We start from the raw sequence: 25,774 nt of genomic DNA, 5'->3' as shown, positions 1-25,774 counted from the left end.
ATAGTTTGTTCGCCTTTTAAGCCGCAAAATATAGACGAAACCGTTTAGCGTATAAATAATGTAAGAAAGACTGGTACGATAATTCGAAATTAATTTTCTACCAAGGAATGTATAGAAAATTACTGCAATAAAACAGCAGATAATGACATTTTTCTATCATGTTAATAAAATACTGTACTTTTACATGTGCGAATTAATTTGGTCGGTCGTCCCGGTCAGATTGTATTAAGTTTTATCAAAATCGAAGCATGATATATTTTTAAATAAACCATCAAAAAAATTCTGTAAAAGTTATTTACATAGCGAGACTAATATTTTATTCGGTGCTGCTGCCTTCAATATTTATTGCATGACGGTGAAGTCGGATTTAATGACATAACAATATTTAAAAAAATAATAAGATGAGAAATTGTATGAAAAATTATGAGAACAATTTTTACCAGGAATGACATGTGTACGCCTTTAAATGGCCATTTAACCGTTGTACTATTCTATACTTGTACTCGTTATTTCTCTATTATTGTTGTTTTTTTATAAAAAATGTGTAATACAATTTTAAAATATAAACATTGTTTTTTATTGTGTATATGTGTACAATTATTGCACAATATAATTATCTTGACTTCTCTGTAGCATAGTGTGTATGTGAAACTGCCCCATTTAATAACGTACATATGGCTCTTAATAGAATTAAATAGCCTATCTAGGAAACAGAATCTGCGCGCAATCTGCCGTCAGTCTGTCGTCAGAATCTGTCGACAGGCTCTGCGCGCAGTCTGTCACCAATCTGTCGTCAGAGACTGCTAAAACAGTTTCTGTGTGCAGTCTGTTGCCATTCTGTCAACAGATACTGTTGACAGACTCTGCGTAAAATCTGCTCGCACAGGTTTGGCTATCTGGGTTATCAATATCTAATGGTATTGTTCTATCCCACATCCATTAAATGTCAGTTAATTGATCCATACTATACACTAGTGTGCTGATTATTATTTAGATAACATAAAAATTGATACTTATTAGTTATCTTTTAGTATTTCGTAAATTTATACCTAAATGATATCTTTTTGGATATTAAAAGTTATTTTTCGGGCGAACATTAGATAATCTTTTCAGTAAACAGAAACCTAACTTTTTTTTACCGAAAATAAAGTTATCCTGACATAATTTTGCATAGTAGAATAGAATACTTAAAGATGACGTTGTTCTATTTGGGTAGATCTCTACAAAACGCGTAATGGCAACGACATCTATTCGTTTTGACGAAAGTTACACTTTATGTACTTTCAATGAAACGGGTACGGTCCAGTAAGCTACAAATGCTTTGTAACGTTTTTACTTCTTTCTCTTTCTTCATTCGAATCCGAGAAATAGAACAAGAAAGAGAAACTTTTATAGCGGCATTTTTAGCGGTTACTGGACCGCGCCCTACAATCGTGCTTCGAAGAAAGAATCGAAAGTGTAGAAAGTATAATCAAAGGGAACGGACTCATGACTAAAGTAATTTAGGGTTTAGGGACGTCTACATTGGAAGTAAGCAGTAAGAAGTAGGAAGTAAGAATAAGAAATTGACCAATCATAATTGATTATTTTTCTCACATTCGACTGTGGTTGGTCAAACTCTTACTTCCTACTTCTTGCTATTTACTTCCAATGTAGACGTCCCTTTACACATCTTCACCATGCTGCTATCGAACTATCCCGTATTTATTTTATTTAAAAAGTAGTATCGTCAAAAGGAGCAGCGATGCTATGGAACATCGTAGGACTGAAAAATAAATCGTTCTATTTTTCCTGGTCTCAAAATACTACTTCTTCGCTGCATTTGAAATTGAAGAAGAAACTCAACATTTAGAAACGAAGGAGAAGAAATTGAACAAAAGAGCAGCAAAATGTTGTTGGGAGACGTGAGCGTAATATATGACTCACGCAAGACGTCGTCACTGAAATCGTCGTTATAGCACAAAACTTGCTCGATTACGCTTATCTTTTATCGGAACAGAGCGTACATTCATACACACATGATTACATAACAATATAGTTTCTCCGAAGGTACGTACCCTGCAATTTGTATATTTTTATCTTTGCGCGATTATATATTCCACAGTATCCGGTCGCACTTTTTTCGTCGTTTTCAAGTTGTGCTCCGTTGACCAGGGCGTGAACGCGCACGGGATCACTCCGCGAGCTTTCTTGTTTACACACAACGGGATCTCTAATATTTCATGTTCCTCCAGATGTGTCACCACACCCTCGCGCGCAAACTATGCGACGATTTGATGGAATGAGTGCGGTACCAGCGAGTGCGATCAATTTGCACCGACTGCGCTCGACGCGATGCACCGTGCACTCTCATCCATGACTCCCACGGCCCGAATCCACCTGAATCATCTGAAAGTACTGCCGCGACACGCACGCTGCGCGGATACGCGTCACTCTGTACTGCAAACACGTACCTGCTGTGGAGTCAGCGACGACTTTTGGATCAGTTTGGACGATTGGAGCAGGGCAGCCGGAATGAAGAGAGAAAACGGCAGGGGCGACTAATCTATCGTGTAGGAGAATGTGCGTGCCTGCATGGGTAAAGTCCATGACGTATAACGATTGTAACCGTGATTCTAACCCCGGTAATTATTAAGTTTATAGACCTCACTTCCAATTTTGATGAAAATATACTCAATCGACGTGTTTTTTAAAGGCAAACAACTTTTCTATTAGGAAAAATTGTCGCTCTCTACTGTGAAGCGAGATATTAATTGACAAAGTTGATCAATGTTAAGGTTAGGAAAACTGTCACACCGACGACAATGTATGTGCTTCGTAGTCACATCCCAGACAACACAATGTCCAAAATCGGATCATAAGACGTCTTTAAGATATTTTTAAGACATCTTTAAGACAAGTTTATAAGGATTTGTCTTAAAGATGTCTTAAAGACGTCCTAAAGATGTCTTATGACTCGATTTTAGACATTTGTGCTGTCTGGGATGTGCATACAAATACAAAGAATACATTTGCAAAGGATGAACTGAGGGTCCAGGGGGAGAAGCCCCCTGGGAGGGGTTCGGGGGACTTTGTCCCCCCGATTTGATAAAAATAATATTCTAAAAAAAAAAGAAAAATGCACCTCACATAGTGTGTTAAGCATATGTTGTTTTTGCATATGTTGCAATTCATATGTTCTACCTTGCATAGGGATCTTGCTAATCTTTTCAGCGTCCATTTTAGTATATAGTAGACTCATATATTTAGCAAGGCAATGATTTAGTAGAACATTTTCCTTTGCGTAGAGGTCTTGCTAATCTTTTCGGTATTAATATATACGATTTTTAATATATTGTAGATTCATTTATTTAGTAAGGCAAATATTTAATAGATATATTCTCTGTAGCAACATGCAAAAGTATGCAAATGTGAAATATGTATGTACTTATAATACATTGCTTACATTTCTATGAATATATTTATTAAATCTTCACCTTACTAAGTAAATGAGTCTACAATATACTAAAAATTGTTAATACCGAAAAGATTAGCAAAACCCCTAACCAGGAGCTTTGCTCCCTGAACCTCCAGTTCATCCTTTACAAATTCTTTGTTTTATATGTACATGTGACTACGAAGCCATACATGCGCTGTTTGTCGTCAGTGTGACACTTTTCCTAACCTTAACAGTGATCAACTTTGTCAATTAATATTTCGCTTTACAATAGAGAGCGACAATTTTTCCTAATAGAAAAATTGTTTGCCTTTAAAAAACATGTCGATAGAATATATTTTCATCAAAATCAGAGGTGAGGTCTGTAAACTTAATAATTACCTTGTAAACTATTCATTTAGCAATTTTAAATTTGATGAGAATTTTTAAAACTGTGTAGAAAAATATACAATAGGGAAGATAAATGCCATTATAATGGGATTATATAGATCTTTCCTTCATATTATATTTTGTCATAATTCTAATTTTGGAAATATTTGGATAAATTATCGATAGTGAGTTTTCACCCTTTTGTAAACTACTTTAGCAATTTTAAATTTAATGAGAATTTTTAGAACTGTAGGAAAATATACAATAAGGAAGATACATGCAGTATAATGATTATATGGATCTCTCCTTTATGTTACATTTTGTTATAGTTCTAATTTTGAAAATATTTGGATAAATTATTAATAGTGAGTTCTCATTTTTTTGTAAACTACTCATTTACCAACTTTAAATTTGGTGAATTCTTAGAACTGTAAAACAACATGACGAGATGGAGAAGATGCAGTATCATTATAATGGGATTGTGTAGATCTTTCCTTCATATTACATTTTGTTATAGTTCTAATTTTGGAAATATTTTGGTAAATTATCAATAGTAAGTTCTCACTCTTTTCTAAACTCATTTAGTAACTTTAAATTTGATGAGAATTTTTAAACTGTAAAATAATATGACATGATAGGGAAAATACATGTAGTTCCTCATTGTAATGGGATTGTATGCATTTATCCTTCATGTCATATTTTTTTTATAGTTAATATAGTTCTAAAAATGCTTATAAAATTTAAAGTTAATAATAAAAAATATATATACGTATATACGATATTAATTTATGTATATTAATTTAGTAACTGGAAAAAGAAACATTGTATATGTGATCCTTTGATTATTATATTAGAACTCACTATCTCACTCACTAAAGAATGTACGAGAATGTGAGGGAAAATTATTATTATCGGGAATGACGACTGATACTTCGACTGATTGATTGAATCGGACAAAAATAATCTCGCATGCTAGATGACACGTTTCCATCTTAGCGTAGATTAGATCTAATCTACTTAATAATATATAATTACAGATATTCGATGTATGATGCACTTTTTAAGATATCAAAGATTCGTAATCTGATGCGCGATTATCGCGAAATCTGTATATTTGACGTAATAATTAAATGATAAGACCAATGCTTATCTACATTATCAGTTTTATTAATTGAAGTCATTTTATATTCACTTAATATTTAATACAAGTCTCAAGATTTTGAAGAGTAAAAGAGTAGTATAGTGTCATGTTCTCTAAATTGATTAAATATTTTCCATGATAAGTGACTCATGCAGTTATATCTTGTACGTTCGTAATCTTTCGATTATTTTGATTTGTGGAAACGAGACGTCTGGTTTTTACATCTGTGTTTCAAAGAGGAATTTACGTATAAGAGCTGAATAAGCTCGCAGTGTCGCATTATTAGAAATTGCGACGCATTAGAAACAAGAAAAAAGACACGATAACTCAGTGAAATATTTTTCTATTCAAATGTTTCCTCTCGAGTTACTGTTTTATAAAAAAAGGAGAAGTATCGCTTGCATCATAACTAATAGAACGAGGAAATGGAATCTATTGCTCATGTCTTCTGAATGTCGTGTTTGACTTTTCCTTGTGCGGGTTTATACAAAAGTTGAGTCACGAGTGTCACAAGTTATAATTTTCCCTACGTAACGTAGATAGATTACATTTGATATTAGCTTACGAATAAATGAGGAATTACGTCAAAGAGTGAGGCGTTGAAATTAATTAAAAATAAAACAAATAATAAAAAGAAATTAAAATTTTTATCTGAATACTTTTTGCATTCCGTGATCAAACTTTATACTAGAGAGAAGGAAATAAATTCTCTCATTAACCTAATGCTTACCTTAAGTTGTTATTATGTCAAAATTATGATAATTCTCCTTTATCTGATCAATGCAATTTTCGAAAACGACTATTAATAATTTTATGTGAATTTCGTAAAAACAACGACATCCCATTCCTGTTCATTTCTTGTGGTTTCCTCTATTAGCATTATATCAAATTTAAAGCCTTCCGGTGTTGCATGGTTGATTATTTAATGACGATGATTCATATTTCTCCTTTATTTTCCGGCGTGCAAACGTAAGATAACTGGCTAATATTCCGTCGTCCTCACTTTATGCTTTATTATTATTTCTTCACGAAGATCCGTCATCTTATATTTGCAATTTTCCATTGTTTTATAGTATTCAAAGTTTAGGTTTGATCTATCTGAATTTGATATCATTAAATAATTGCACGTTTTTTCTTTTCTATTCGCGTGATCGGACAGTATTTGATTAAAACACTGTCCATATATTCTACTTGAATTTAAAATTGTTTTTACGTGATGACTCATCTTGTAGTGGCATGATAAACTATTTTTATTAACATTTTATTAAAACATAGTGATCGTGTGTGATCAAGTAGTGTGATATGCCAGAAGAATGAATATTTTTGTCGTTTCGAGTATCTAATCGTCGACGATCAAACTACTTGTAGATATTAAGTTACGTGCCGATTGCCAAGCGTCTGATTTTTAAACATGGTGTCATCTCGTCATCTTTGGCATATATGTTTTCATAATATGCCGCTTTTGGCCAGTGTATTTGGGTTTCGTTTCTTATGGAGTTGCGTTATCGCTTATATTTGTTGACAATAAGACGATTAAAAAAAATGTACTTTGCCGAGACGTAACAATAAAGCCTAAGCTATAATATTCTTGAAGGAATTATCATAGAACATAGAAGAAAAATTTCGAGAAAAATCCCTTAGAGCATTTTCTCCGAGTTCTCTGCCTTTTTCTTGCTTGCGGATATGTACACTCATGGTCGAAAATTTGTCTGACTTTTTTTGTAAATTTCAGAACCTATCCATCTTGTCCAATAAGAGTTCTTTTATTAGAAAATAAATTTTCTCAGACTGCCAAAAGGCAACTCGATTGTTATCATTGCCTATTAAAATTTATAAGTAATAAAAGATAGGCGAGTGTGTTACTTTCACTGCTACTTGTTGGAAGCTATTTGCAGTAGACATAATATGATTAAAAAGTTATTATTTATGAACCTGTCATTATTAGATAGAGATACAGATCATAACCGGTTTGCTCTTTCTGTCCTGTATACTTAGAAGCATCACTCTCTATCAATATTATAGCATTAACCCAGTTCACCCGTTAATCGTATCATTCCTTCGATTATACACGTATTACTAGACACGTATGACGACTGTGCTATTAAGATTTTATATTATGGAATCATAAAGTTACGAGAGATTTATGCTCGAGAGATGCGTTCAGTTCATGGAGGATACGTTTATTTCGCGCAGTTATGCCATCACAGATAAACGCGGGAACTCCCAGGATAGTGTCGCGGCCGCTCGTTGTAAATTACGGCACGTAATTTGCAGCACGTCCTCGCAGAATTTTTCGCGCATCTACACGCCTCGCAGTTCTGTAACGCCTTCTCGGTTATTACTGGTTTAAGCAATGCTAAGCAGTGAAGTAACTGAATCTGTAGGATAAAAAATAGTATAAGAACATTTTTGTTTTTATGTAGTAGCTTTTTACAAAAGCTAACAAATTAGATCTTATTATCATCGCAAATTCTTCAGTTGACCTATCATCGACCTTTTAGTGAAAATATCCAGATCCGATGTTTTTGTCTTTTGGTTAACTGGCGAATGAAAATAGAAGACTTTTCACAAACGAAATTCGAAGCAGAAAATCGCGTAGTAACATTGTATTCTCCTGTTAAAATTTTTGTACTCTAACAAAATATCATTTCCTCTTCCTCAGGGTTTGAAGTACTTACGTCCCTGATCGTCGACCCCTCTCCTCGGGTCTGTTGGCCAAGTTCGACAATGTTCAACGGCATCCAGTGGCATTCATAAACTGGCCAGTGCGTAACGAACAGTAGATTCAGCCGTCTGTTTTCGCTGCGTCGCAGCTGGTCGTGGCAGTCGCGCGAATGATCCACGATCAATGATTGCAGCGTGTGGGTGATATCAATGACACTGAAGCGGACGTGACTTCTACTAATAGTGCACGAATTCTTCTGCTTCGTTGATTTCTGTATTTCTTCTTTTGTCCTCAAGTAAGTGTTCTTTCTGGATTCCCTCTTTCAATACTCTGCAACGCAATTTAGAATCGATCTGCGATCTAATGATCCGCGCCTTCGATCATGCTGTTAGTTTACCGTTGTATCAACAACAAATCCGATCTAGTTCTTCAAATTGTTATTTTATCAAGGTCAGTTTGAGCATCATCGCGTTTCTTGAACGATTATCTAACTTTACCTTTTTTCTTTCTCTGGGCCACTCGTTACATCAATATCACGTGCTTTTTATGTCACTCAGTTACATCACTCTGACTTTGGAGTTAAACGAGTAGGACTTGAAGAACGTTGATCTGTTTATGCTGCTGTTATCGAAGTGTCTTCTCTAGAGCAACGCATTGGTACATCATGCAGAGTAGTTACGACGTGAGATCCAACGGCGATGCCGCCGCTGTCACAACAGTGTCACATCAGCGTATGCACGAGTCGGAGATTACTAAAGCCACCGAGAACACTTCGTTGTCGCCAAATAATCAAACTTACTTTGCCGACGAGAAAGTGCAGGTGCCAGAGACAAAGAGGGTAAGCTGATCTTGCGCTTTTGTATATAGCCGACAATAACGTATTATTGCTTATAGATTTTTTCGTATTTGTATGCAGATTCAATATCACTTATCTTAGTAACTTTGTAATAGCTCCCTAATGATCGGAAATTCTTTTACAGGAAGGATTCAGTTTTAGGAAACTATGGGCTTTTACAGGACCTGGATTTTTAATGTCCATAGCTTATCTAGATCCTGGCAATATAGAGTCGGACTTGCAGTCCGGAGTAGTGGCGAAATACAGGGTATGCCTCTGATTTTAACTCACAAATGTGCTGCGGCGCAGTGTGCTTCCATTTATTTTATTATTATTACTATGTGGAACGTTCTAGATTATCTTTTTGTAATGACATCCTCTGTTGACGTGTTCGCTTTCAGTTATTATGGGTGCTACTAAGTGCTACTATCCTAGGTCTCGTTATGCAAAGGCTCAGTGCACGCCTCGGCGTAGTGACTGGCTTACATCTAGCAGAAATGTGTTACAGACAATATAAAAAAGTACCTAGACTCATTTTGTGGATTATGATCGAAATAGCAATTATCGGTAGCGATATGCAAGAAGTAATAGGAACGGCTATTGCCCTTTCCCTTTTATCTAATCAAGCGTAAGTGTCTGATACGATTGCTAAATATTTGTCATTCTTAAACATACGTTAATGTACATAAGATATCTCCGGGAAAATCTGGAACACTTAAAATGTCGAGATTCACGTTACTAATTCTTCTAATAGTCGAGAAAATTAGTAGCTAGTATATCGTGACAATTTTTCCAACTATATACATTATACACTGAGAATAAGCTGATGTTTTATATAGTATATGTGAAATAAGATTATATAATTTATGTTTACACATACATACCATACATATGCGTATATTCGTAAATCGTTACTCTATGCAAGAATTGTTATCCTTATTTGCTTGTTATTGTTTCTATCTCTTTTTTTCTTTTCTTTCACGGTCACGGAACCGTAGATAGCGTGCGTAAATACACATGGAATGTTTGTAATAAAGGAAAAATAATGACAAGAGTGTTTAGTCACACAGTAATTTACGTTTCAGAATTCCTATATGGGGTGGCGTACTTATTACAGTAGTTGATACGTTTACATTTTTATTCTTGGATAAGTATGGCCTAAGAAAACTAGAGCTCTTTTTCGCTTTTCTAATCTCAGTCATGGCTGTTACCTTCGGCTACGAGGTAAATCGCTTCGAGAATATTTCGTCGATCGCATTACTCGCGAATGCATGACTTGAATCCACAAGTCTGACATCGTTGTGTTAAAGTTGATTTTCGATTTTTCAGTATGTCGTCTCTAAACCTCCTCAATTAGACGTTATGAGAGGTATGTTTGCTCCATGGTATGGCGGAATAAGTTACGATAACAAGGTGTTACTTCAAGCTGTGGGAATCGTCGGTGCGGTCATTATGCCACACAACTTGTATCTTCACAGTGCCTTAGTTAAGGTAGATGTATTGCTGTTAAATATATACTAATTAAAATAACGAATATTCTTAACTTTTCGATGATATATGTATATAACGAGATATTTTTCTATTTTGCAGTCAAGAGATATTGATCGCAGACAACCCGCGAAAATCAAGGATGCTAATATGTATTATTTTATCGAAGCCAGTATCGCATTGTTTGTCTCGTTTGTAATTAACGTGTTCGTCGTCGCTGTATTCGCACATGGTCTCTTTGGTCAGACGAACAACCAAGTCGTGAGTGTAACACTAAAAATAATTACAGATAATTGTTTAAATGCTCTAGTCACATGAATATCCATTCTACTTTACAGTACGATATTTGTAAAGCAAATAATTATACCCTTGGCATACACACTTTCGAGGTAAGCTCCCACTAAATGTTTATAAGCTCGTTTCACTAAATGTCTATCATATTTCTCTTGAACATACCCGCTGATAGAATCTTGCGAAAAACGAGACGCTGAATGCCGATCTCTACAAGGGCGGAATCTTTCTCGGCTGCTCCTTCGGCGCGGCCGCGATGTATATATGGGCCGTCGGTATTTTAGCCGCTGGTCAATCATCCACGATGACTGGCACTTATGCTGGCCAGTTCGCGATGGAGGGCTTCCTAAATTTGCAATGGGCCCGCTGGAAGCGAGTGCTCTTCACTCGAACGATCGCCATAGTACCCACGTTTCTCGTAGCGATCTTTACCGACATGAACAACCTGAGCAGCATGAACGATGTCTTGAACGCAATTATGAGCTTGCAATTGCCGTTCGCCACCTTGCCAACGATCGCGTTTACAAGCAGTGCCCAAATCATGGGTGAATTCCGCAACGGAATGTACGTAAATAGTCTCTTCATCTTCTTTGCTCATATTTATCCGAGTCTGCCCCTCATGATATGTACGTACCGTCTGCGTTGCAGAATCAACAAGATCGTGTCGACTGCATTGTCGGTCCTAGTGATAGCGATAAACATATACTTTGTGGCGCAAACCGTCCAAGAAGACTTGCCTCACACTTGGCCCGTGTATCTCGGCATGTCTATATATGCGATTTTATATCTTATTTTCTGCGCTTACTTGGCTATTCACATGGCTGTGAGCATGGGTGCAACGTCTCTTGGTAATCATTGGGTAAGTATGTGTGTGTATGCGCGTGTTCGCGCGCGCGCGCGTGTGTGTGTGTGTGTGTGTGCTGCGCATGTCTTATTTATTTTGATATCAATATCTTGATTGCCGCATTGGTTATTACAGAAGCTTGACTGACGACTGAATTGCCAAAGATAAATCTTTGTACCTACTTAACTGTTTCAGTTCGTTACCAAGTACATCGGTACGCCCGTAAGCACAACACTCGGTATATCGAACCCTGCTGTTTACGCCAGGTAAAAAGAATTCTTGCAATATTCATATATTGAACCATTGTCTCGCCGAGTAATCACTAATCACGTGTTCGTATGTGTTGTGGCAAAATATGTTAACCGGGACATTATTAAGCAAGGTGATGATCAATACGCTTTTCTATGTATACTAATTGTATGTGTATAGATACGAGACCTTCGGTGCGAGTGAAGCGTGATTTTATAGAAAGAGCTACTTGGTGTCTACGTACGCGCATTTTACGTGTTACATGACTCGGCGTGCACTCGACATGAATCATGCGATGATAAAAATATTTTAGGAAACTCAATAATTACCTTGCATATGTGAGTTCATATTAACAAAGCTAACAAAGCATGATGGGACACGTAGTGCAAAATACGTTATCTCGAAGTGATAAGATGCAGTGTTGGCGTCACATTCAAATGATAACATATGTAACCGAGTGCTTCGTAAGATACACAACTAAATATTCTCCTAAGACTTGTGTATATGTATGGTGAACATGGGAATGATTGGAAATATGAAATTTGCAACATGTGCTTTGTGTGTCGAACTAACACAGATAATTGACTCCGTTTATCCTACCAATGGTAGAATGGATTAAAACTTGTCTGGCCAGATGCATGAAAAAATTATGACCTATTTAAATTGAGTAATGCACTTGCATAAACGTATTCTTGCGTTACCATCCGTATTCCTCTTTTGTTAGAACACTGTGATGAAAGTTCACTTTCTAACTGATGCATTGATTATGCATGCGCTTTAGTATTGAGTACATAATATCAAACAAAATTTTTGTTTTCACATCATGGCGCAAACCATAAGGAATATTTTTACTTGCGATAATAAGTGGGAATTTATTTTTAAGGGTTCTTATAGATATATACTTAGTTATTTACTAACAAGAAACACTATATTAATTACCAATCCGTATAAAGTTCTTTTTTAACAGAGATGGATAATTTAGAATATATTATATATTATAAAATTAGCTCCTTTTTTTGTACACGCTCATGTGTATGATTCAGACTGAATTTTCTTCATTCATAGTTTCCACAATACGTCAGAAACCTCGTTAAACGCTTAGTGGGAGTAATGCAATTAAATGTACGAGGTGAATACGATCTTTGTGTTTCAACGAAAATGTGCGAAAACAATGTCACGTTGGAAATGTGTTTGTAACAACTCGTGACGTCAGCATGATGTCCCATGGTATGTGCCATCACAGTTATTATCTCGATCGTCAGAAGTATATTTCTTCATTATACAAGAAATGAATAATGATGCTTCACTACATGTTTTATCATCATTATTGAACGGTATCTCGTGCGGAATATCATTTGTTCATTATCTATCGATCACTAGCGGTTCCTGTTGATTATTTCTCACTGATTGTTCCTATTGATTGTTTCTCACTTATGCTTGTCTCAAAAGAGTTTACATACGATAAGTGATTAACTAGCATTATCTTCATTGCATGCAAATTATTAACACACAAAAAGTCTGGGCTCACGACACTGACTCCACATTATCTCGATATCGTAACGAAGGTAAGAACATCATGTTATGATCTTTTTCATTGTTTTGATATTAGTAGAAATCTAGTTCAACATTCGATTAACACATGTTGACAGTATATATAAATACATTGAATATATTGCAGAACAAATCCAGCATTTACCATTCAGGAAAGTTTTGGTGGCAGTTTTACATCTATACCAGAATATTAAAATTGTTAGTGACCAGCTTAATGAATGCGTAAGCGATGAGTGGCAAGTGTACGCGATAATCAACATATCTCTTCAATTATAGTCAACTGTATTGGAAGTAACTGATAGCATCTTACGATATCAATGTAACATTCCGTCATTGAATACACGCGTTTCGAGCAGACTATTTCCTAAATACGAAAGCAGGATTCTAGATAATTCAGACACTTATTTTACAGTGAATTTGAAGTATATTTATATGCATACATCGTAACAATATTGTGTTATTGACAAATCCAGATACATATTTATGTTTCTTGCGAACTATATTTAGTTCTTTATTTTAGAGTAATATAATTTTCACACGTAACTATTTAAGAAAAAAAAAAAACATGAAAATTATATTAAAAATAATTTAAATACTATTTTAGGACAAATATTTATATTGTGATCTATAAAATAAATATAATATCTGTTTTCCAATTGTTTCAACGACAATTAGCGCGACGAAGCGTTTCATCGTCAATTGTATAACTATTTATAAGACCTTAAATATACCACGAAAATTCTTTTTCTTAGTGAGATTTATATTTTTCTCCTTGATATTTACAATTATCTTAAAAATAATTCGACAGGCGCGTTCAGTTATAAAACGACGACTAATTTTAAAATAGGAACATATTCACGTGTATAACTGCATTTACAGATTCAATCAATATTAAAGATAAAAAAATATAATCTTACGAATATATCTCATAATTTCGATCGCCATTACTATCGAATTTCTATGGTCGAATTTTTGCAACTAAATGTTTGCTTTACGGGCAGTGTTACACATTAGCTCTTTTGCATGTTATTATTGTGTTATGTAAAGAAAAGCTTGATGTTCAAGCTCGTCGTCATGACTAGACAATTACAGCAGTATCACATGTATCATAATGGTTACAGTACAGTTACAGTAATTAAAATATACAATTCTCGTTGAGATCTCTACGGAGATCGTCTCTGTAGAAAAGAAATTTTCGTAAGTTGTTTCTTGGAAACATCTGTTGAGAAATTCGCTTATCGCACACTACATTTTGCAACATTGAATTACATTAAACCGAATATTTATTACATAACATACTTGTACACTTTTAAGTTGCGCAATATAACGCGTTATTACAAATAGCAATACATATATTCTCATATTGTACGTTTTCTCTTTATAAAAGTATCTGAATATCTGTCTCTTTCTCAATAGTCTTAAAATTTGCCGTGTGTTTAATTCGTGTATCAGAGATTTATTTATATTTTAAGTAATCGCGCACGGTATAAATCGTTATTATCTCAATGGTCGGACTTATTTCTGTTAGAATTTTAACAAATTGTCCTTATGTAAAGATAAGCACACACACTGCGGTCCACATAGGAATGACAGCGAATACTCATTTCAATAAAAATGAGATCAAGATGTGCTTACAACGCAACTGATATAATACTAATACAGAAAGATTTACAATATCACATGATAGATTTCTTAAAAAGAAAATACAATTGCAAACTCACGAATGATCCTCTTTGCATCAAGGAATAACATTCGTTAGCTTAAAAATATGAAATTTCTCGATTATCGTAAAATAGCTCTTTTAAAATTAAAATGTAGAAGACAATAATTAGTTTAAGCAACTTAAATTATTATATCGAGTATTTCAGCCCGAATTTCTCAAACTTACCACTTGTTTTTAAGCATGATGTTACATGGAACACTTAGAAATAGGCATGTTTTCCTATGAAAAAATTTCTAGCAGATAGAAGCCGATTGATTTCATTGTAAAATTTGATCATATATTCTCGGAATCATAATACTGTTGCATCTCGAATTAATTAGCTTAAAAAAAAAAAAACAAAAAATTTTTTACATAAATATATAAAAATCTTTTTGTGCTTTTTTTAAGCCAATTAATTTGTCTCATTATTCTGTGCAAAAAAGCATTAAGACAAGATAACCGAAAGAAGAATATTTTACGAGATATTTTGTATTCTATGTCAAAGTGCTGGAAATTTCAAGTGTTATTACTCGAAAAGTTCTTAACGAAAAAATATTTTATTATAGCGTTTTGGAAAGCTCTCGAGATGTGCTATAAGAATATGCAATGAAAAATGGGGTGTTCCATTTAAAAAAATTAATGTGACCTTGACCTGACCTTCGCTACGCAACCCAAGGTCAAACTGATGTGATCAGTAAATACATCTTTTTAAACGCCACAACTTTTATCTGAAACATTTTTTTCTAAAATGCTTAGTTTTCGAGATATTTCACGGTCCGGGACTTTTTGAACACCCTGTATATGAGTGGACATATATCGTACTCGAAGAAAGATAGAAGATGAGAAAATCAATTGCCAAGATAATGAGCCAACAAAAGGAGGTCGCCATTCCTACATTATTTCCCTGTTTTCAACAAAGAATATTTTGTACCAAGTTTGAGTATGGATTTCTGGATGAAACACTCGTCACATATTAACTAAAAACGTTACACCTAATTTTTTCGCAAGCACATCACACAACTATTAATAATTACTTGTAATTTCTTTTTTGCTTCACCATGCTAATTTATGGCCAACATTCTATGGATAACGTTATATGGCATCAGTTGTCAGACGAAAATAATACTGTTTGTGTTCTTTTTTATCTCGCCAATACACGCAGCCAATTACTAATATAACTAGTAAAAGTACTAACGTTATAGATAACACCAGTATTGCTGAAACAAAAGAATAGTAATAGTTAGAATTTGAAATGAGTGATTTAAGAGATACATACAGTCAGATGATTAAGATATTAAATAAATATTTTCTTGAGAAGTTTCGTAACGTATTTCAATATAGGAATTTGTTTTCTTAGTAATACTTAAGAGATACATTTTCTTATTAGATTGAAAAGTGTTGTTAATCAGTCGACTGTACACGTACAAAGTACATCGAATGTTACATGGAAAATCACTAATAAATTTAAGGCTCTGCTATCTCGCCGCAGAAAGTCTGAATTGACGGTGATGTCTAGCGGTGTCGAGAACATGAAATAACCGTGTCAACGTAGCTGATGGGCTAACACTAGGCTAAGCTCACTAGGCCTCGCTTGACACTTTGGAAAATTAGTTGCGTTTTATCGTGTTATTTTGCAGTTTCTCTGTGAAGTGTGTATATTATCGTGTTCGTCACAACTGTAAAATGTGCAGCAAACTTAGTGATACTGATGATATATTGAAAATCGAGAAATTAAATGTGTTCATACATGTTGATCTCAGCTGTCACAAACAACCGTGACAGTCAAAAAATGTAGCATTATTTCAGGAATTATTTTACGATATTACGTGATACATTAGCCAGATATCTAAGTTTGCTGTATTTTTTACAAGTTTCAGGATTAGGAAAATATTTGATTCTTCACGGAAAAGTAAAAAATAAAGCAATAAAACGCAACTAATTTTCAATATGTCATTTCTCGCTTCTGACGTCATCAAACTAATATGGCCGCCCTAGAAATAGCAGAGCCTTAATGCATATGTGTACGCGCGTATGCACATACGCATAAAGTGCAGTATAAAAATGAATAATTACTGATAGCCACTGCCGTGTTTAGATTGTACTCGTATTTTCCTGTATTTAATAGACATTCTCTTTCCCAGTCCTCAGGTACAATGTCTTTAGTCAAAGTAATAAAATCTTCTAAAGGGCACAACATAGTACAGCCCGGTAACGTCATAACTATCGGTTCTTCGGTACTATTCTTGTACGAAACCTGCGAATAAAGAAAAGAATACATATAAATGTATGTATCTTATTATTAGATATTAGATATTACATACATATGTATACAATTTCATATGAATGAAATATTTCAATATATGAATATTAAGCGAAACACCTACCGTTACAAAATACTGATTTTTGGGGTTTATTCTTAACTCTATCAGGACCGTAGCAACATAAGGTGGACAGTGCGGTTCGAATAATTTCAGGGCCATTAGCAAATTCGCAATAGTTTGATCATGAGCACTGTACATCCATATTTTTCTATCAGGTTTCAACATCTTCTGCGATTTCTTGATCATGTGATCTATCATTTCCCCAAGTAATGGACCTGATAGCATATTTTCATAATTAAGAACCAGATAAACAAAGACCACATAATGGTATTAATAAATTGCCTAATTACCCGGCTTTAATCTTTGAAGTATTTTGTTGTATGCATCAGTCGTAAAACTGAGTTCAGCAAGAGGCTTCAGCTTGTCTGGGAATACCGATGTTGTCCACTGCGGTAGAGTTTTGTTGTATAAATTCTAAAAGATAAATTAAGCTTCATTATATTTTTATCTTTTCCTTTTAGACAAAGTCAGCGGATACGTTACAATCGTTATTGTTTTCAAGATCAATAAATACCATTGCCAGATCAAAATCGTGCTATTGATTTCGATTGTGGCAAGCAACACGCTTATCAAAAAGGCTACGTACTTCAATATACAAGGTATTGTATAAGTGTTCGACATCTTCTAGCGTAGAAATTTTGAGTCCAGTGTTCTTGGATAAATAGCTGTAGAGCTTTGCATTCGCATTATTTATTCGTTGCCTTTCAGGTGATCGTAAGACCTTTTCTAGCTCGTATTTGTATCGCGCGCAGTACTTCTTGCCGCTTAATACGTAATCTTGGTCCTCTGGAATGGTATGTATCGGGATTGGCATCCACTTAATGCGGTCCCAAATTTGGTCCTTTGTTGGTGGATAAAGTCCCGCTAGATTCGCTTCAGCCGACATCAACGTGCGATCTACGTCAGTGCTATGCACGTAGATATCGTATCGTGTGTAAGTAGCGGACAGAAGATAGGAATATCGTTTTCGTAACCAACGACCGAGAAGCAATTGTTGGTGTTTACCAAGCTGTATTTCATAAAACATCAAATGTCAATACAATTAGTGCAAAAAATGGAAAGGTTTTAAATTTATATGTAAGAGAGATTTTAAATTTATACCCAGATAGCCAAACCTGCGCGAACAGATTTCGTGCAGAGCTTGCTATCAACTTTTGATGGCAAATAGATACCAAATTTGATACAGGATTTGTTGTATCAAATCTTGCTGTCAAATTGTCGCCAGATATGCGGCAGAACTTGTTGTCGGATAATTGCTGCAGATTTGCAGCAAAAACCGCGCAGAGCTTGTAGCGATTTGATGGCAGATTGGCAGCAGAAACCGCGCAAACCTTGCTGCGCTGCAAGCTTTGCGCGGTTTTTGCTGCAAATTTGGCACCAATTGTCCGACAGTAAGATCTGTCACCAAAACCGTAGCCTAATGTAAATACAGATGGCTATGGTTTTGCTGTGGGTTTTTGATCAAATTTGCTGTCAATCTGCGCGCAGTCTGCACTCAATTTGCTTACTGGGTATGTAAGAACAAATTATTTTCACAAATTTATCTTATATATTCTGCTGCATCTTTAAAAAAAATTATTTCCATGATTTTTCTTGTTAAATTTACACTGATTATATAATCTGTTCTTTTGCCTCATTATAGCTGATGCCAAATATTTAAATGCTGTGCCAACTCAGATGTATTAAATTTCACAGTACACTTAAGAATGTAAAAAAAGTATTTGCAATATCATAAAATATCTTTGTTCTGCATAAAGCTGACTACAATAAACCAGCTTTATACTTGCATTGATTATAGTTAAAATTTCAATAATGCATACATACATTTGTTAATTCTCCATATGGAACTGGCCAGAAAGTTTCATTGTGGTAAGGGTCAGTAGGGTAAGGAGAGATAGGAGTTCTGTCACCGTGTCTGTATAACTGTAAGATAATGTTCATTTCATGAGTAAATTTTATGAGCGACCGTGCATGTGCAAATTGTTAATGTGTCGCAATGAAAGATAAGAATGTTTGCATCTACTTGAAATTCCAAGATAAGAGACTTCGGAAAATATAAAATAGACAACGAAGAACCAGCATTCGTAATGACAACGTGAATATTATTTATAAATAAATAGGAATTTGATTGTTTCGCGCTTACAAGATTCGCGAAAACGATTGTGCCCAAGTCGAGGTCTTTGGTGGTGGAGTGGCTCGCAGCAAAAATACTCGTGAACACAAGTAACACTCTGGTATCCATCGTGTAGAATTTCCTTTCACTTTGTTGTCGGTGTTCGCGATTTTCCAGCGATTCGCGAGCAATAATCTCACGTGGAGCTTACACGTGACATTGGTGAGTGAACCTTGAACGAAAGAGGAACGATGATTATGATTCACAGAGGATCCCGTCGCACGGTATCATTTTACGACCACGGACGATGTAACCTCCATGCCAGACCGTACGCTCTTACTCGAAGAGCGCGCAGCTATGCCATATTTTTACGAATGTTAGCATGGCTGCTAGGTGGAGGGACAAAATTCGTAGCGAGCAGGCGCTATTGGTTCCCGATGTCAACTGAATTTTAAAGATCAATAACAGTGACATCAGATGATAATTTTAATCGTTTGCAACATTAACGCTATAAATTACTGTGACCGCAACATTTTTGCGGTTTTTGCACTTCGAATTTTCGAGGACACACTATTAAATTTAAAAACTGTATAATTTAACTGATTTAAACTTTTGGATTTAATTCATTTGGATGGCAAAGTAAAAAGGTATGTTCTTTTTAGCTGAACTGATACAATAAGTTAAAGCAAGACAAATATATTTTATTTCACTCTAATTTATTGCATCAGTTCAGGCAGTTTAACTAAAAAGAACAAACCTAAAATTTGAATTTAAAAATTAGGCTTTGGCATTTTTCTACACGTAATACGCGTGCATATACACGTAAAACGAAAATTATCAAGAACAAAATAATTAAATAGTTAATATTTATTGATTTAAACCTAAAAGATACAATGAGAACGTCCTATTTACAACGGCTCATCTTAAACACGTGTATAAACGTGACTTGCTACTCGTAGAAAGGTCTAAGTCCTTTTAACTATACTTTCTACGTTCTCATTCTCTTTCTCACTCTTTACTTTCTCTTTACAGGAAAAACATGTAGAACCAAGAGCAGTGGGGCGATGCTCTTACCACATCACAAGGAAACCTATCCGGTACAACGATTCCTGCTTAAAGGCGAGAGAAGTTAGTATGAAATGCAACTGACAATAATTACAAACTCTTGTATTTTCACATTTCACCTATGTACAGAAAATCCATCACAATCATCCGCTAGATAAAAATTTAAATTGCAATGAATGTAAAAATTTCGTACCGTTAATTACGATGTTGTTGTCACTGTAATGCTGGTACATATACATTTTAAAGTCCCTTCTTATATATAAACCCGCATTACACATATAATATATATAACAGTAACTATCATGTATGCTTATGTGTACAAAAAAATTTACTTTTTACCTGTGTGTTTATATTACAATTTACGAATATACAACTATTTATATATTACATACAATTTCACCAAACCATTGAACTATATCATTGCATTTTACATAGTTTATTCCAAAAGTCGCACACTTTCTCCAAAATATAGAAAGATCGTGTAATTAATTGAAAAATTATCGAGCTTGAAAATTGCTAGTAATTAAAAAAAGATATTGATGAATGTCAAGTCAATGAAATTTATAATCGTAGAATTTTAAGGTCAACCTAGTGCGACTATAGATTAAAACGACATCGAACTTTCGCTGTATGAATCGAAAGAGTCATCAGTTCAGCAGACAATCTGCAATCGGGAGAAAGTGCGTGACCTCTTAAACAGGCCACATATGCAAAAATATACAGAGATCGGCCTAGTTGCAATATTATCACAATTTACGTTTACAAACGTAATCGCAGATTGTATTGTTAGGGTAGCGAATTGCTTCCTATAGGAGATGCAAAATCGGAAAGATCTCTGTATACTTTCAACTCAAAATCAGTAACCTGCTCAATAAAAATAGGTTCTTAGCTGCATGGGCATAGTAACCGTAGGATCACAGTCTTCGTTGGCGATAGCGCTGCGTGGTATTGATCAGCAGATGAGCGAGGAATGGCCACATGATTAGAATGGCGAATAACCGCGGCGAGCATTCGTGGAACGGCCACCAACTCGGATATGCGCGTTTAGCGGCGTACTCCTGAAAAAAAGAAGAGGTACGAATATAATTTCAACATTTCCGTACAAATTTATTCTTATTCTATTTCTAGACTTTATTGAATATCGCATATATGTATATCGTATTTTTTATCGAAATTTTTATTGAAAGAATATATTGAGACGTACACTTTGTGGCGCTAGCGCTTGCAAGGCTTGCCCTTCTAAACTCCGTACTCTGGTCGTTACTCTATCCAGATCTCTCTGTAGATGCTGTACAGTCGTGGCGATTTGATTGAGGAACTCCGCGTTGAACTTGTCGTCTTTCTTTGTTCTTTGTCTACCTCTTTCTCGTTTACTGTCCGATGTCGCGTCCACCGCGTGACCGTTAGCGTTACTGTATCCATTCGTTAATTCAGTGCTCTCCTTCACTACATTCTCTGTATTCGAATTATCAATTCCGTTATTTGCCGTGGTTTGTACCTTTTGAGGACAAGTAGAAGATTTTAATGCATCTTTCTGCGATCTCTCCGGCGCAGACTGCAATAAAATTGAATTGTTTTGCTTCATAAGATTAGAGGATAGCTGATCTAATATAATTTACATCGTAATAAAATTAAGTTATCTTGTTCTGCGGAGTAACGGAACAACAAAGTCGTATAATGTTAATACATACTTCAACAGTATCTATAAACTCCTCTTCTTCGCCATCAGTATCTTGTGGTAATGGGCTCGCGGTGCGACTACTGGTTGGGCTAGTTTCCAAACTGCTCGTTATATGTCGTGAAGCGTTGCAAACTCTATGAGGTGACGTTTCTCTGGATGCTAATGAATGAAAGAGAAAAATTCAATCAACAGAGCTCATAGCCAGAGAAAGAGATACAAAATAATATTCACGTGGACATATGTATGTTTCTTAATTATTAAATTTGATACGTAGACACCGTTATCGATATTGATAACTTTTGTAATAAACAACACTGTCGAGTGGCTACATTACAGAGATAAAAGCGCTGAAGCTTTAACGATAAGATTACACAAGCTAGTTTATAATTAAGATATAAGAATATTTCGTCATGTGTAGAAAAGAAGGAAAACAAACCTAACGGGGAACCAGATAATGGTGATCCCGGTTGGGAGCGCATGCGCTCCAATACTGGCCCAACAAGTAATTCCAAATCCTCACTCGGCACACTCTCGTAAAATGAGTCCAAACTGCCGAGAAAAGTCGCCACATTGTCCGTGTAAGACATAGTCTCGACGATCTGTAAAGTGACGACCTTTTTATTTGATACATCCGACACGCGCGTTTGTTTGCAAAAAAAGCTATGAGACACGTACTCTTTTTAATTCTTCCACGTAATTGTTCATGGCTTCTGTGCGACTCATATTACCGAGACGTGTCCAGGCGTCCCATTTTGCTTTCTTCACCACCTCCCAAAATGCAGGTTTCCCTTGTTGACAAGGCCCCTCGGTTGCTTGTTTGTAGTATGAGTAAAATCGTAGCATAATCTCGTGGCTAGGCTGGTACGCTCCTGAAACGTTATCCTATTCATTAACAATGCATAATTCTATGTGCAAAGCTCAAAGTGCGTTTACTACATGTTTTTTACTGCAGAATTACATATTCAAGAGCGGAGAGAGATCTTAACGTCCAAGCAGAACTGAGCGAAGAAATAATTTCAATCACGTTTTTTATAATTCGTCGATACACTAAGACTTGTGACAACATCGATGCGATATAATATTGATACTTTATTTCTTAAAACTTAGCACCGATTGTAATTTATATTTCACGCAAGATTATGCAAATTGCGCGCTATTTTTTATTTGACAATGATTTTCTTCATATATCCTCAACGATGTTTACTACATTTTCAACTGTGTGCAGTGGGAAAATTTTGTAATTGTAATCTTGATAGAATTTACAGTTCTAGAAAGCGAGGTTGTAGAATGTGGTTGTTGTAGCCACAATAATCACAGTTATTACAGTGGCTGTTGTGAAAGTGAATTATTTTCCATCGACTTGAATCGGGTTTAACAATGTGCTTTATCATGCAACTAATAGATGCTGCTAATGAATACTCACGCGTGTTTGCATTATTTACGCGTGTGATACAAACATTCAAAATATTGCGGGCAAAACGTAAGGAGGAAAAAGGAAGAGAACTTCGCTCAATAAATTCCGGTTAATGCATCGATTCGGGGGTTAATTAAAGTGCTCGTTAACAGAGTTTCATAATTGCTAGCGCAACGCGAGTGATTTGTGTGACCAGTGAAGAGGAACATTCCAGTTTCAGCCACAAAGCATGGTTCAGCTAGACTTGCGCCGTTAGAAAGTAAAGTGGGAGTAATACAGTCACTTGGCCATATGAAATGACTGGAAAGTATACTTATACGCTATATTCGACATCAAGGCCAAATATATTTGTACGCGAATTCACGATGAAAGACAATCGTAATAGAAGATAATAAGATAATAGAAGGCCGTTAACCTCTTCTAAGTTTTTTTTTCATAAAAACAGTCGCACAGTTTTTGCATATTGTGCTGTTTTTAATGGTCATAAGAAATTTATGACCATACGAAATGACTGAAAAGTATGTGTAATATTCGGCGTCAAGGCCAAATGGTAAGAAAAAAGGAAGTAAATGTTTAAATGATGTCTTAGGAATAAAATAGGCAATTAATTAAAACAATTTATATTGACCTTATAGTATATGTACACAGTTATCTCGATTAAAGTTACATATATTTATATACGAGTTTGCGACAGCAAGACGATTGTAAAAAAAGATAATAACGGACGTCGATACGATCATTATTCTTATATAAGAACTCATTGTCGCAAATATATTATCGCTTTTTTCTTTTTTTTTTTTAATATGCATTGAAATTGCATCCTTAATGTTTTTTTACTTTTATACGGCAATACTTAAAGCAATGACGCATATCAGATGAATCGGTTTCTCAGTATAATTTTAAAATACGACAGATACGATTAGCAATCGCGCAACCGGTTTAAAGGTTGAAAAGTTCTTTTTCTATAAAGTTTTCGTAACTCTTCGTGCGGCGATACACGCGCAATCCGAGTAATCATTGTATCCTTCCTCATGCGCTTTTTCCGCGCACGAGGAAGTCGTGCATTGTGTATGTGTGTGTGTACGCCTAGATTCGTAGATTGAATTTTTAATATCGCTTTCAACGCCGCCGGTGAGAAGTTCGCATTCACTTTCTTTCCTGGACTCGCGCGATTCGATCTCGCGAATTTCTCTGCACGGTTGTTGGTGCGAATTATCGTGCACGCAAAATCCGTTCTTATTTCCCATAAGAAACGATGGAAAAGTACAGAAGGACGGTTCGTAAAGTTTCGAAAGCGCATGACACCGTCGAGATGATCGCGACGCTTCCGTTGTCCTTCGAGTGGTTTTTAGGTCAAGATTGGAAAACATGAGCGGGTATACCCGAAGCGAACACTGCGGATTCGAGGGAAGGTCAATATCCGCCGCATCACAGCAAGCACAGCACAACGAAAACCTCAAAGTGTTAATCACGAACCGTGAATAAATACACGGACACTCATCCTAATGCATTATACATAGTATCATCGAGGATACAAGCGAAATTACATGCTGTCGCGGCGCTGGCTTTTGAACGTCTCTTTTTCGCGAGAGACTCGACGTTGTTCCGGGGCGTCAGCGGGGAACGATGACGACGACAAACATCAGCTCGTGGACTTTAGTCAACGCGCAATAATGCACCGTCGGTGCATGCGGCCGAAAGGAAGAGAGGCTGGAAAGGAAATGAAATCAACAAAGAGGGAAAGCTAAAAGCGATCGCGTAATATCGCCGCGCCGCCGCTGCTGATATCGGTCGTCGAGTGCGAGAGTGAACGACACGGTGAACCATAGGTGGATAGACAAGTAAAAGTTGCACGATAAATAGATAGGTAGATTAGGTAAAGGTTGTCTCCCCTCTAAGGATCGCCGTGTGAGACGAACCCGGTCGCGATTACGCGCTATTCGCCGACAAAAATACGGACGTTCGCGAAAGCGATATTTACTTACCATTTTTCGGCAGGTTCCTGATCACGTTGACGGCGGCGTTGAATTTCTCCTCCGTCGTCATGTTCCCCTCGCGAACGAACGGGCCGACGGCCAGTTGTTATTACTTTCGCGATAAGGTGCGTCTCTGGCGAGGAACTCGTACAGCTCCTCTCTTGTTCTCCGCTCGTGAACGCGGTGAAAACACACCGCGACGGGAAGAGACTCGCGCGACGAAACGTACTCAGTCAACGGCAATCAACGACTACCACCGACTACACTGACGGCGACTACTCCACCTAGAGAATCGAATCATCGAACTGTTACCAACTTGCGCGAAATTCCCCGCCAGCCTTGAGTCAACTGACGTTGCTGAGACGATTATCATTTAATCGTTCAAATATGCAATACGTGTCGGTCACGACCCTGGAAAACAACTGACGGCGACCCCACGACGATGACTGACAGATTTCAACAAATTTATCGCCGCGAGCCCACCGAGGCGATTGGCGATAGTCTCCGTGCGGTACTTCGCTCGCACGCATGCGCGAGGCTAATTCAAATCGTTTCTTTATTCTCTCTCTCTCT

At 36.0% G+C, this 25,774-nt stretch overlaps 4 protein-coding genes and 2 long non-coding RNA genes across 20 annotated transcripts in view; 2 read left to right on the top strand and 4 right to left on the bottom strand.

The window, feature by feature from the left end:
• LOC116850294 (lipoma-preferred partner homolog) overlaps positions 1-2,237 on the bottom strand; it is a 12,310-nt gene extending 10,073 nt beyond the window's left edge. For all 8 annotated transcript variants that reach the window (XM_032828397.1, XM_032828400.1, XM_032828396.1 and 5 more), the window contains exon 1: positions 2,058-2,237. The gene's annotated coding sequence lies outside the window, so the exon portion shown is untranslated. The remainder of the gene's footprint in view (positions 1-2,057) is intronic.
• A 2,484-nt stretch (positions 2,238-4,721) lies between these two features.
• LOC116850295 lies at positions 4,722-8,249 on the bottom strand. The gene is made up of 3 exons (XR_004379307.1): positions 8,109-8,249; positions 7,625-7,941; positions 4,722-7,324 (listed from the first exon to the last, which is right to left on the bottom strand). It is a non-coding gene; the product is annotated as an uncharacterized LOC116850295 (long non-coding RNA).
• LOC116850293 (protein Malvolio) lies at positions 7,755-13,620 on the top strand. Of its 7 annotated transcripts, XR_004379305.1 has the most exons (14): positions 8,236-8,449; positions 8,592-8,714; positions 8,848-9,074; positions 9,532-9,670; positions 9,776-9,937; positions 10,037-10,195; positions 10,273-10,323; positions 10,401-10,789; positions 10,874-11,084; positions 11,265-11,335; positions 11,499-11,656; positions 12,384-12,545; positions 12,836-12,883; positions 12,997-13,620. XR_004379305.1 is itself a non-coding variant. In XM_032828393.1 (12 exons), the coding sequence occupies exons 2-12, from the start codon at positions 8,276-8,278 to the stop codon at positions 13,061-13,063; spliced, it is 1,773 nt and encodes a 590-aa protein (XP_032684284.1). In that variant the 5' UTR covers positions 7,755-7,906; positions 8,257-8,275. The 7 variants fall into 7 exon arrangements, 3 of the variants coding, with proteins under 3 accessions (XP_032684284.1, XP_032684286.1, XP_032684283.1); XR_004379303.1 differs by lacking the exon at positions 11,499-11,656; XM_032828393.1 differs by lacking the exons at positions 11,499-11,656; positions 12,384-12,545; positions 12,836-12,883 and adding an exon at positions 7,755-7,906 and having other exon boundaries at positions 8,257-8,449; positions 12,997-13,063.
• A 1,622-nt stretch (positions 13,621-15,242) lies between these two features.
• Positions 15,243-19,465, bottom strand: LOC116850337 (prostatic acid phosphatase). Its single transcript, XM_032828517.1, has 7 exons — positions 19,096-19,465; positions 18,777-18,875; positions 17,539-17,961; positions 17,243-17,366; positions 16,956-17,167; positions 16,645-16,825; positions 15,243-15,788 (listed from the first exon to the last, which is right to left on the bottom strand). Exons 1-7 carry the CDS (start codon positions 19,192-19,194, stop codon positions 15,664-15,666), a joined length of 1,263 nt encoding a protein of 420 aa, XP_032684408.1. The 5' UTR covers positions 19,195-19,465; the 3' UTR covers positions 15,243-15,663.
• A 257-nt stretch (positions 19,466-19,722) lies between these two features.
• On the top strand, positions 19,723-20,621 carry LOC116850340. Its single transcript, XR_004379315.1, has 2 exons — positions 19,723-20,028; positions 20,098-20,621. It is a non-coding gene; the product is annotated as an uncharacterized LOC116850340 (long non-coding RNA).
• Positions 20,217-25,654, bottom strand: LOC116850339 (acyl-CoA-binding domain-containing protein 4). 2 transcript variants are annotated; one of them, XM_032828526.1, is made up of 6 exons: positions 25,211-25,654; positions 22,487-22,680; positions 22,248-22,410; positions 21,822-21,970; positions 21,335-21,628; positions 20,217-21,188 (listed from the first exon to the last, which is right to left on the bottom strand). In XM_032828526.1, exons 1-6 carry the CDS (start codon positions 25,269-25,271, stop codon positions 21,045-21,047), a joined length of 1,005 nt encoding a protein of 334 aa, XP_032684417.1. In that variant the 5' UTR covers positions 25,272-25,654; the 3' UTR covers positions 20,217-21,044. The 2 variants fall into 2 exon arrangements, with proteins under 2 accessions (XP_032684417.1, XP_032684416.1); XM_032828525.1 differs by having other exon boundaries at positions 21,335-21,685; positions 25,211-25,652.
• Positions 25,655-25,774: the final 120 nt, after the last annotated feature.

The sequence above is a fragment of the Odontomachus brunneus genome, unplaced genomic scaffold (assembly GCF_010583005.1).
Source record: "Odontomachus brunneus isolate Ranch 3 - 2012 unplaced genomic scaffold, Obru_v1 Obru_scaffold_142, whole genome shotgun sequence".
NCBI lineage: Eukaryota > Metazoa > Arthropoda > Insecta > Hymenoptera > Formicidae > Odontomachus > Odontomachus brunneus.
Note: the sequence above shows the minus strand (reverse complement) of the source record. Positions and strands in the feature narration are given on the sequence as shown.